General features: G+C 40.2%; 1 protein-coding gene across 15 annotated transcripts in view; it reads right to left on the minus strand.

The window, feature by feature from the left end:
• The window catches only part of DMD (dystrophin), a 1,047,400-nt gene that overhangs the window by 34,650 nt on the left and 1,000,546 nt on the right, over positions 1 to 12,204 (minus strand). For 11 of the 15 annotated variants that reach the window (XM_050333288.1, XM_050333286.1, XM_050333290.1 and 8 more), the window contains 4 exons: positions 9,250 to 9,416; positions 7,058 to 7,169; positions 1,996 to 2,132; positions 1,174 to 1,212 (listed from right to left, as the gene is read on the minus strand). In XM_050333288.1, the coding sequence (XP_050189245.1) occupies positions 1,174 to 1,212; positions 1,996 to 2,132; positions 7,058 to 7,169; positions 9,250 to 9,416 (455 nt within the window). The remainder of the gene's footprint in view (positions 1 to 1,173; positions 1,213 to 1,995; positions 2,133 to 7,057; positions 7,170 to 9,249; positions 9,417 to 12,204) is intronic. The other 4 variants (XM_050333289.1, XM_050333285.1, XM_050333295.1 and 1 more) reach the window with 1 other exon arrangement.

Raw genomic sequence — 12,204 nt, forward strand, 5'->3', positions numbered from 1 at the left:
TCCAAGCTTTCTCTAAATGTTACTTTTAACTTTGCAATTGTTTTAAAGGTTAAGAAATACAGATCCCCAGTTGCATTTAAAGCTAAAGTGCATACTGAAGCTCAAAGCCAATCTATTTCAGTCTGGCTCCAGCCTTTTGGCCTTTTCTGTGGGTGAATCCTCAGCTATATAAGGTTTGCTGTACTGGATGTTCTTCTTTGTTGCTTAAATTTCCTAGAGGTAGAGTACTTCTCAACCTCCCAGTGGATTGTGCTCCAAAGGCAAATTATAAATGAGTATTCCAATGTATACATTTCAGTCTTGTTTATTCTACAAAAAATTCAATGGAGGTGCAAGCCATATACATTTCACCATATAGAAATATAAAAATTCTATTTATTAGTTTCTCATTAGTTATCAATATGTAAATTAAAATTAATGCTTAATTAACATTATTCTAGAATCAACCATGTAACACTAGAAGTAGCAAATGCCACAACGGCAGGTATATATATCTTTAGTTTATGCTGAGGCTATTACTACAACGGTAAGACAATGCACGTGCAGGAGTGGTGCAAGAATGAAAATCTATTTCATAGCTGAAAACCCCTGCTTTTTTTACTTATGAAAAAATACAGAGAACATTTCCCCATTTCAACCTGCCTTCACAAATCTGATTGTATCTAAAAGACTAATAAAATACCCAGTGAGCTTCGGATTAACTGGGGGCACTTGAGTGTGCGAGTGTGCGCACTTGCACATAAAACCAAATTACAGCTTTATCTACAAAACGATGTCATTCCTGAAACTGAATTAAATCCATCAAGTTCAAACTCTGTATTTCAAAAAGCATTCGGTATACATTCAGAGGGATCAACACTTGTTCAGAAACACAGGCTTTTAAAAGACAAACTTTCATAAGCATTAGTAGGTCTGCACAAAATCCCTGTTAATTCGATGAAAATACACACTCCAGAGAGTACACAGTACACAATCCATGACTGCTGGAAATTCCAGGATTCATCCCATTGTACTCTTTCGGGATCAAAACATTCCTTCAGAGTGCATCAAAGGAAACAGTCATAAAGAAAGAAAGAAAATGATCATATGTAAAACTAAATAAAGAAACAAAAAAAAAAGTGAGGGAGCGCAGCAGCAGTAGCAGCAGCAGCACACTTCAGCAAAAGTACTCACGCAGAATCTACTGGCCAGAAGTTGATCAGAGTAACAGGACTGCAAGACAAAAAATGAGGTGGTGAAGAGAGAGGCAGAAGAAACTCAGCAGCAAAATAACTACAGAAAGGTTAAAAAAAAAAAAAGAATCACAACAACTAAAAAGCAGAAATCCAACAGACCAACATGAATGGCTGTGAAGAGCAACCAACCAAAAAGTGAGGGAAAAAATTTGAAATTTAAAATTTAAAAAGAGAAAGAAAACGAGAACGAGAACAAGCTGTGTGCAATTGCCATTAAACAACTGAATAAACTTTTAAAAAAACCAAAGGGAACTGGGTTAACTCATTGATTTCTCCATGTGCATCATTATTGCTTTTTTTTCCCATAAAAGACTTCAAAGCCATTTAATAAGACTAAATTTATAGGCTGAAAAAAGAAGAAATAATCTGGGAAGCTTGCAGACACAGTAGCCTAATTAAAAAAAGAAAACCAAGGAAAGACACCCATTTAGAAGCAAATAAAAATTTAATGAAGATATCATTAGTCTCCAAATTGAGTATCAAACTTAGACGTTCATAAGAGTGTCAGTAAGATCGTGAGTATTTTTCTTTTACTAAGTGAAGCTGAAGTTCTTGTATAAGGACAGGTGAAAGCAGATAAAGGCAATGGCAACTGGAAGCCCAGCTTGTGTTTTCCTGCCAGCCAAGGTAAACAGAAATGAAAGACATAAAGAGGCTTTATGCATTTAGGAAGTGAAAGGAGTTGGCACCAGCTGGGGAGCTCAAATAGTGTATATAAATACCAAATGAATTGCTGTTTAGATACTTCAGAGCTACTCACGTTTCCATGTTGTCTCCCTCCAAGACAGTTTGCACAGGCAGGTAGCCCATTCGTGGGTGCTTTGCAAAATATCTTTTTGTTCGAAATTTGTTTTTTAGTACCTTGGCAAAGTCACGGACGTCTTCTCCTGAAGTTGTCTGAAAGCCACAAATCACAATGAAATCACCTTTCATGAGGTTATCACTGTTTTTCAGTCGCCTCTTCCTTTGCTGGGTCACTTGGAAGAGCTGTTGTCACACCAAGCAGCGCCACCAATGGCTTGAGCCCCAAGAATTGTGAATTCTGTCTATCACTGTCACCTTACACAGCTACACTGCTAGTGAGGGGGAAGGACAAAAAAGGAAGAAGCTCCAACACCCCCTGACTGGCTCATGCCCCACCTCAAGTGATTTCAAGACAGTAATTAAACAAGAATTTGTCATTTCCTCACCTGTCTTCAGGGACTCTGCCTGCTTTCTGCTCAGCACTAAAATGGCTGTAGGGGAGGACACACAGCCAGTCCGTGTGTCCAGTCTGGTGCTTCACTGGCTGGATCCCAGCTCTTAACACATTTCATAGACTTGTCAGTCCACAAAAGTCTCTTGGTACGTTTTCTTTCTAGTTTCCCTTCTCAGCCTCCTCTGCTATTAGTATTTTGATCAAAGAGAAACAAAAAGCAGGTGAGAGCTGCTGAAAGCTCTTGGATCAGTTGTTTCTTCTTGCACCTGTTCCATCTGAAGCTATCAGGCATTTGAGATCAGTACCCCAAGGAGGACACATTTTGCATGAAGTTTTCTACTCCCTTGCCTGCAGCAGCTTTCCTTGCTGCTGTAGAGACCAGCAGAGGAGCACAAAGTGGAATTAGTTTCCTAAAGACCAGAATGAGCCAGAAGCAGTTCAAAGGATGTCTGCTGGGAAGACGCAAGACTTATTGAGAGCCTGATGAAGAGTCGGGCAATTTTCTGATGAATTTTAATGTAAGACTTCAATTACCTTAGTCAGGCTGCACTCCCTTCTCTCCACCTTGCAGAAACTAGACCCTGAAAAACCTCTCTTTTACAGTAAATTAAGTTCTTCCTGACCCACATAACAACATTGCCTCTCCAGTGTATCTACTTTAAAGGAAAGAAATGAGGGAAAAGTTAATCTTTCTGACATTTTTAATGAGTTCTATGCCTTTTACTTAGAGAGGAAGGAGGTGCTGAAACCTATCAGTCAAGCCAACCTTGACAGAGCTGCTCAAACATAGACACATAGATTTTTTAACAACTGCCCAGGTAGAAAAATTAAGGATGCCCTGAAAAATAATCTGAAGAAAGACTGAAAAGCATTAACAGAAAAGACAAATATTATCCCTGTACTTATGACACCTACAAGCTTCATGTAAAGCTGGAAAGCATTTGACTCCCTTTCTGGTCAGTCCATCTGGTAGCAAAATTCAGTGTAAGCAATAATTAGTAGAGAAGTGACACAAAAGAACCTACAAGCCAGTACAGCAGCATCTGTATTTTCAAGAAACTGAGATAATGTTTCATAATTTTAAGTGTCACTTCCTTAATACATCAAAATTAAAGACATTTGGGCAAGGGAGGGATTAAGCGTGGCCAGACCACCCAGAGGACTCTGGAAAGGAGATTCACTGAGGTGATGCTCTGCACCCCCTATTCCCCAGCAGGAGGGAATTCCCTCTGCTGAATTCCATCTGCAGTGCCTGTCAGGACAGCTCCTAACCAGGTTGTCATCAGGAGAGCACACAGAGCACATCAGCTGGAAACAGGGACAGACTTTTAATATTTAGTCTTGGTATAAATGGATTAAGTACAGCTTTCTGTCCAGTTTGTTCACCTGTGGCATTTATAACCATTTATTCCCGCCTTGCCTATTTTCAATGTTGTGAACACTTTTTATTGATTTGACTGTAATTTCAATTAAGTGTTTTCAGCTATGACTAACAATAAAATATTCCTTGCTTCAACCTTCCTGGGACTGTTATTCCCCCCTCACTCCCATAAACCTTGTGCATGACAACCACACAGTAAGACATCGTGTTTGCACAGAAACATCCTGATCTATCTGGTACCACAAGAATCCCAAGAAGAAAATACATCTTCTAGTGACAACTACAAGCATCAGGTACCAATCATAAGATCCAACTGTCATTTAAAAAATGTTCGAGGAGCACAAGAAAGGCAAAGAAAATGTGATCATTATTATGTGGACAAGATGATAAACTGAGGCTATTTTCAGCCAAACTTTCTGATTTACTGCATAGATGTTTTATTACATATGATTTGCAGAGTAAAATCACCCAAACAAAAATTCTCAGCAGAACTGGTTTATGAAGAAGAAACAGTGGGGTTTCAACATCCCAGCTGTCTTAAATCAAAGCAACATATAGGCAGTTGGGTCGAATATGTTCCAAAACTAGTCTGAAACCAAGACTATTTCCTAAGAAATAGTTCTTTTTATTCATATAGGAATAACTTTACTACCATCTGACTTTTCCCAGTTTGGTTTAAGAAGTGCCTCGACAAACCCCACCCGAGATCTCAGCTGTATTAGCTGTAGACAGGTATATCAGTTTGACATGCTTCCTTCTAACAAGGTGTTTTTATGCTTGTGTGTCACTGTTCATTAAACCCAAACAGAAAAATGATCCTACATTTCCATCTCAGTCTATAAGTTGTCTTCTATGCTTTATTTGAAACCTCTTTAAAAGTCACATCTCTTTGAACAATAAATCGAGCTGTGTTGCTTTCAGGAATAATTGTTGCAATTTTTCTGTCTAAATGAAAATTAGTCAACTGCCTTGCCCTTATTCTGCCTCAACCTTTTGTGGGAGAGGAAAAGTTATCACCTCCATCAGATATTTAACATGAGTTCTCAAATCAAAGCAGAATTAAAGACTGCAGTGCTTGAAAATTTCTGAAAGTAAGAGGAGGGAGAATAAAAATACCAAAACACTTGACTGTGCTCATCTAACTATTGCAAAGATATTATCAAAAAAGGCATCACATATCTTATGTCTGCCAAAATGCATTTTAAGGTGAGAGATTAGTCCAGAGGAAGAGGAAAAAATGCTCTGGCATATGCAAAACCTTTTTCATTTATTTAGGAAACAATTACAATCTGGACACGATAGTTTCAGTAGATGCTTTATTCAATCCCCCAGTATTTGGGTTAATATTTTTTAACAGCAGCAACATAAAAAAGAATGGGGCTTGCTGTGTGTCATATTCACTTCCCTCCCCCACTCCCAAGTTAATCCTTCTCTAACTCAACTCGCTGCTGGTGCAGCCAGGCACAGCACATTAGCACGGGCTGCTGGAGTTCAGGATTCACAAAAAAATGTACTGGCTGTGAATGGTTCTTTATTCTCATCCAACAAACTGGATGTCATGGCAGGTTTTCTGTTCACCACCGTTTTCTCCTATTAGTAATCTGTACTTTTAGGGAGAAGGCAAACCTGCTGGACACGGTGTTGCAATGAGTTGCTGCAGGCTGGGGGTGTGTCTCACAATTCTTTTTCACTTCTCTTTCCTCAAAACATATCAACAGGCTAAGAAAACAGGTGGAAGATAGTTTTGTGCACTCTGTGCACCATTCACAAATCTCCCGTATTTCTTACTAGCAAAAATAAGAGGGGTAAAGTGCAGAGCAAACCCGCAGTCAGTTCAGCAAGGAGGTGGAAGGAACGCTCCAAGGCAGTCAGTCGTTCCCTCACTCTGCCTACAACTCAGATCATGAGATTCTGCTCTAGGAATTCCTGCAATGGAGAAGTCTGTTCAGACCTGCCCAGGCAGCGCCAGCAATTCCCTCTGACTTGGGCAGCAGTTCAGGCAAATCGCCCTTTCCAGTAACCTCAGTCCCTGGGGTACGACACTGAAAAGCACAGCCAGGGAATACTGACAAAGCACCAGCAATTGTGCTTTAGTGCCCTTGCAGAGATTCAGGTGAAATACTGCCACTGAAATGCTACAGTAGAAGTTGATAATGTAAATAACTATCCATAAATTAAAACTAACAAAAATAATGGCTTGATTTGTATTTTAGGAAATATTTTTTGTCCTGTCTTTTCTGTCTCTAAGAAAAGCTGAGAGTCTTCATTTTGGCCGTTCCTTTTTGCTTGGATGAAGATGTAAAGACCATTCATATAACTTTATAAGGCTAGCCCATGTATAATTTCGATGCTTTATTTTCACCATTTATATTTGACCAGCAGATGAAAGTACATGGCTAGGAATTGTCCTATCTCATCAGGAAATGCCAATCAGAGAGTGCATTGCTTCAAGACCACCATGAACAATAGCAAAGGCAGCTGAAAGCTCAGTCGTGCTACATGGTGAAACAATAACTGGAGAGCACCTCTAATTTATGCCCCTCCACGCTGGTCATGAGTGGCCAGAAAGAAAAAGGAGCACACTGAGAGGTGAATACAGAATTTCCTTTGCCAGTTGTCTGGTATGAAAGAAACGTTTATGCAAAAATGATCCTTTTGAGAGCTGTGCAAGAAGGGTGAAGACCCTCAGCTCACCATCACTGCAGCACACCTGCACTGTGCTGCGTTAAACTTCTGCCCCTCAGAAACTAAATCCAGCTTGCTACCTTGAGAAATTCCCTGCTATTTTATACCATCAAGAGATCATACAATACAAAGGTACTACTACATAGTAAATGACTTAAAAATGGAACCATGGTGTTCTGTGGGAGAGAAAGTGAAGCAGCTGAGGAGAGGAAGGAAAATCACACACTGATATGAAGAAAACACTGGGACCTAAGATATGAATGAGCATTTGCACAAATCATGGGCTTCCAGCCAGATCCATCCACTACAGCACTAAACATGGAACAAGAATACATTACGACAAAGAACTGTACAGTGAACTTCAATTTTCTTCAAACCACTGGCATATCCTTTACTAAGCATCAGAAATTGCTGGCATGTACAGTATAAAAAAGGTGATTTAAATATGTGAGAAGCAAAAAAAGCCACCAAAATGCTCCATTACCTTGTGCATAGGAAATGAAGTTTTTCCTTTCTACATAAGAAGGGATAGTAAGGGTCAGTAAAACAGCTACTTACTGGTGTGCAGTATTCCACCATGGGATAGTGCATTTTGTGACCTTTTGCAACACGGCCAGAGAAGAAGCAACTTTGGCAGATGTCATAGTTAAAGTGCTTTAAACTTCTGTACCTGAAAGGGGATAAAAAAAATTTCACAGCTTCAGAGCTTTGTATGTGACTGCTTCGTATCAGCCTGTCAAGTTTTCTGTGTAAGTTCTCCTCCCTGAGATATCACACGGTGTGCAATGCCCAGGAATGCTCCTCTGCCCCAGAGGGACAGGTACTGCTGCCTCAGATGTTTGTCAAAGGTCTGAATCTTCAAAAAAATTTCTAACATTGGGCAACAGTGAAGATTTCTAAAAAATCACTCTCCTTTAACATACAAGTGACACCACACCTTTTATAACACTAGCTTCAGATCTTTTGCTCTTCATCATGATTCCTAGCACAGAATGTCCTCACGGAGGAAAATTCCAGAAAGTAATGCCCTCTCAAGCAAGTCACTCCAGCAACCCCCTTGTGTCCTTCCTAGCACCTCTATAAAAACAATTTTCCTGCAGAGCATTCCATCCATGCAAAACTCCAAATGCACTTTTGGGCCATTACTTAATCTCATCAGCTCTATGAGGCAGCTAACTGTTGTATCTGCTGTGCTGAAGTGCTTGAAAGAGCCGGAGGCATAAGGATTGTCTTGTTCCAAATACACGAAGCAGTTCAGCCACAACGACCTCAAAAGAACATTGTTTTACATGTACTGAGCACAGTATTAGCTTTCTAAAAGCCTCCCGATACAGTATCTTTTTGTCAAGTGTGTACACAAGGTTTTCAATGACTTGCAGAGACAAGAGAAAAAAATCTGTAACAGACAGATTCTACTATCACGATAATAGATTTGTTATATAAATTTAAGAGACAGATGAGATCAGTCAAGTAAAATGAGACGCAAACACAGAGCTCCAGTGTCCGCCTCCCGAGTTCCCGATGCCTACAACAGACTATCCATTCACTTGCCATTCTTTGATTTTTCCAAGAGCTGCATTTTTCAATTTCACCTACTTGTCTTTGGCTGGTTTATACAGAACTGTGTCAGTAATACAGTAGCTCATAAACCAAATCTGGGAGCAAGAAAATCAGACTTTGTGGATGTGTTGAATTACTCACATCCAATCCATAGCTCTTCCTCGGTAATATTTATCATTTCCCAGTTAAGATATTCAAAGGGAATAAAAGAAGAGGGAGAAGAATTTAGATGATTAGGGGAACAGCCTCTCTGCAGAAAAGCCTGGATTCAAAACAAAGCAATACCTTCATTAGTTCCCCTGTTTCCCACTGCCTGTGAAACTGCATAGCAGAAAGCACTGCCCCACTACACGCATAAAAGCAACATTCATACTCTCCTAGGTCAGAGGAAAATGATGGCTTTTCTGTGTAGCATGGCTTGCTGCTGTTATCTGTCTGGGTTTTAGAAACAAAATTACAGAAAGCTTTTTGTAAACAACACGATAACACAGAAGGAGAAACACAAATGTTAAAAGACGACTGTGTGCATAAAAAGGACAGAAAACGTACAAAGCAGCTATTGCAAAGCAAAGTGATAAAACAAGTCCAGGCATAATTGAAAGTGCGTATTTACTTAGCCCTTAAGTGGATTCTCAACAGGCATACCAACACACAGCCATTTTACAACACAGAGACTTATTCATTGCCATAGTAACCACGGTGTCAATCCAGATGTTTAAATGGACCAGCAACATTTCCCCCACTCCAGGTTAATGTTCCACCACCAACATTCTTTCTCTGAGAAACGCACATGTAGCTTTACATGTCTGAGAATTTTCAAGGCACTTCCCTGCTTTATACCACGACAGAAAGCAATTCATTAGGATCCAATTCAGAAAATGCAACTGAATGCATAGGACACGCTGAATATAATGCAAATTGTATTAGCTGTGCAATCCAACAATGCTTTTGATTGAGGCATGGAAAGATTGGGACACAGAGGAAGGGCCATATCTTAACTGAGAGATGATTTTTGTCCTTCTCAGCTCTCACATCACTGTCTAGGTGTCACTCTCCCTTATGCCCCCATCACAATTATTTTTTCCACGAACAACATGGATAAAATCAAGTGCATGATTTCCCTGGAATCAAGTAAAGCTCTTGATCCACCAAGCAGTAGAACATGTGGCTGACAGCGAGCGAGTTTGTACCTGAATCCAATAATGGGGCACTCCTTACAGATGTTACACTTCGCCTGGTGTTTGGCAGTCTCGGCAGCAGCCACCCTGTGCAGGACAGGCAGCCACACCATGGACTGAGGTTCCAGCCTCATCCAGTCCAGGAAGAGGGCTGCTTCGATCTCTGGTTTGTTGTTGGCCTGTAATAGGAGGAGAAAAAAGACAGGGGATGAGCACAAACGATCTGTTACCACCTAATTAACAGTTCAAGCTATTCACTTCCTGTCGACTCCGTATCTTTCCCTGAATATACTCCAGATTAAAAAAAATCAAAACCCAAAAAAATCTGCTGGATCCTGCTTTCAAGCCAGAAATTGAAAACTATTATTAATGTTTCAAATCCCTCTTTCTCTTACTCCCTATTACGATAGACAGCACTACCATGTACTTTGTCACAGAGAAAATCATCCACTTACAGGATCACCTTTGATGCTTGATCTCACGTTCCCCGTCTCTCTTATCTGAGCCTGTATAGCACTGCTTCTCACCTATTTTAAAAACTGTATTATCCAAGCCCTAAAAATTGCATGTCTTTTGATCAAAATTCCTTTATTCTTAACATCCTTCATTATCATCCATTATCACACTGACCTTTCTACAAAATGCACGTGTAAAGGAAATCATTCAAATCCCTTCTCAAGTCTGTTGTTAAACATGCAAACCCTCTGCCTCTTTAAATACCCCAGTATCCCTCTTCCCACTGTGTCATCTCTAAATTTCCCATCACTGACTGCAAACACAGTATAGTTCTGTCTCACAGAGTACGAGCCTCATGTTCCATTACATCCCATGTTCACCTCTTTGCCAACAGCAGAAGAGTCTACGTACACTTCCCAGCAGACCCATTCCTTTTGCAGCTTTCCCACCCCATCCTAACCACTGTGACATTTCAGGTAACTCTTCTGTGGTAACTTTAAGGAAGCTCAATCACAGAGACAAATCCCATTGCAACAGGTACCATGCACACACCAAAAAATGGCACATCATCCCTACCCAGCAGCACCTACAGTATAGAAATAGACAATAGCAAAGAGACGAGAGACACAAAGTGACAGGAGACAACAGGACCTCTCTGCATGGGTAGAGGTCTGGTATAGACACTGCAGAGAACACCACAGAATAAAGGCAAGGAGAATCAAAAGGGATTTTGAGGAAAACAGTGAAATGACAGAGTCAGTGTTTACAGGAAACATCTCTCCGTCTTGCAGGGTGGCATGAAGCCTGCACAAAACCAGTTATCTGAGAACCTGGGAGTTGGTTTCAGTGCTGAAGGTGGAAACCATGAGGGACTCCGGTGGGGAGGGTTGGAGGGGGGAGGACACGTCTGCACAGGGAACAGCCCAAGTGATGAAGCAGGATACCATCCTGCTCTGTTTCTCTAAACCATCACTACCATGCTAATTGCAATTCCTCAAGACATTTCCTTCCATGCTACCCAAAGAAACAGCATATTTATGGTCTGAATATATTTAAATCCTCTGTTTTCCTTTTTTTCTGGGCTTTCAAATACAGCTCTCAGTGGGACGGTCTTTTATATTTCAGACTTCACAAGGCAGACAGTCTTCCTTTGTGGTTCCAAACCTATTTGAAGCATTTAAATAAATAATAAGCATTAATGTATCATGTACATGGATCAAGATGAATAAGGGATTGAGTGCTGGGGTTTTTTATGCTTGCTCTCGTTTTTTTCCAGTTTCTCATGAAATCTGAGTTTAGTATGACCTAGCTCAAACCTTATTTCACTAAAAATGCTAGCAACAAATTTGGAGAAAAAAATAACACAACTGATCTAAAGGAGAGAGAGCTGTAGGGAAATTCAGTTAGTTGTGTGTTTGTTTTCCTTTTTTTTTTTTAACCTAACACTGTTTATAACCTTGACAAACAAATTAACTGATCAATACTTGAAGACTGAGAAAAATTTAAAGTCTCCTACACAGAACCCCTGGATGCAAAAAAGATGTGGAATACCAACCCTATAATATTCCTTGAATAATGCATTGCATTAAAATTGACTTAAAATGCTGCTACAATACTTCAGTTCATCACAAACCAAGCTTCTGAAGACTTTTGAAGACTTCTGCGTTAAACCATACTGTTTCTTCATGTAGCTATGGGATTTAGGAATCCCCCACCAAAGTAAAAGAGAGAAAATCAAAAGCACAGTAAAGTCCAGCCAACACTGGCAATGGAATTTGTTCAGAACAGCAGATACTGCCTTCTTCCACAGGACATCAGTGAATTCAAAGGAACTGAATTAATTCTACAACTCTCCCAAGAGACAGGCATATTTATAAAATATGATCATCTATATGTCTATTTTTCAGCTAGAAGCCCAGGCATTAAAGGGTCTGGGGAGCGACTTTGTGTGGCTCACTCAGAGAGCCAGTATCAGCCAGGAACTACACTGGTAAACCATTACTCTCTCTAGCAGACTGCACTTTCTATATAGAGGTCCTCTAAGCCTCAAAAAAAATTTAAAGAGGATCTCTTTAATATACCATTTCTAATAGAAAAACATGAAGTGTACAGAAATGCTGCAGTGCAAGCTGTAGTCAGAATAAGAATGAGCCTCTCAAAGCCCTGCTCTCCACTTGTAGCTGCTTTAAATTTGCAGGGAAAATGCTGCGGCAATGAAAGACTTTCTGTAACACCCAAAGATCTATTTTAATTTTGCAGTCACTGTCAATTGCCAGCAGTCCCAATAGCTGCCTACCCAGAGCTCTGCACGCTGGCTGTACAAGACCTGTGTTCAGAGAGATTAGGTGCATTAAAATGTATCAGAACTGGTTCCGAATTATATTACATGAAGATTTAAAGCCACGTGGAGAAAAGCTGGTCAGGGTCAGACAGTACAGGACAGACGGTTCTCCACTGTTCCCTGAGCTGCTATTACGATTTTTTAATAATCTCTAAATCCGGTAAGGCAGC

The sequence above is a fragment of the Myiozetetes cayanensis genome, unplaced genomic scaffold (assembly GCF_022539395.1).
Source record: "Myiozetetes cayanensis isolate MyiCay16 unplaced genomic scaffold, myiCay2020 scf5-8, whole genome shotgun sequence".
NCBI classification, from domain to species: Eukaryota; Metazoa; Chordata; class Aves; order Passeriformes; family Tyrannidae; genus Myiozetetes; species Myiozetetes cayanensis.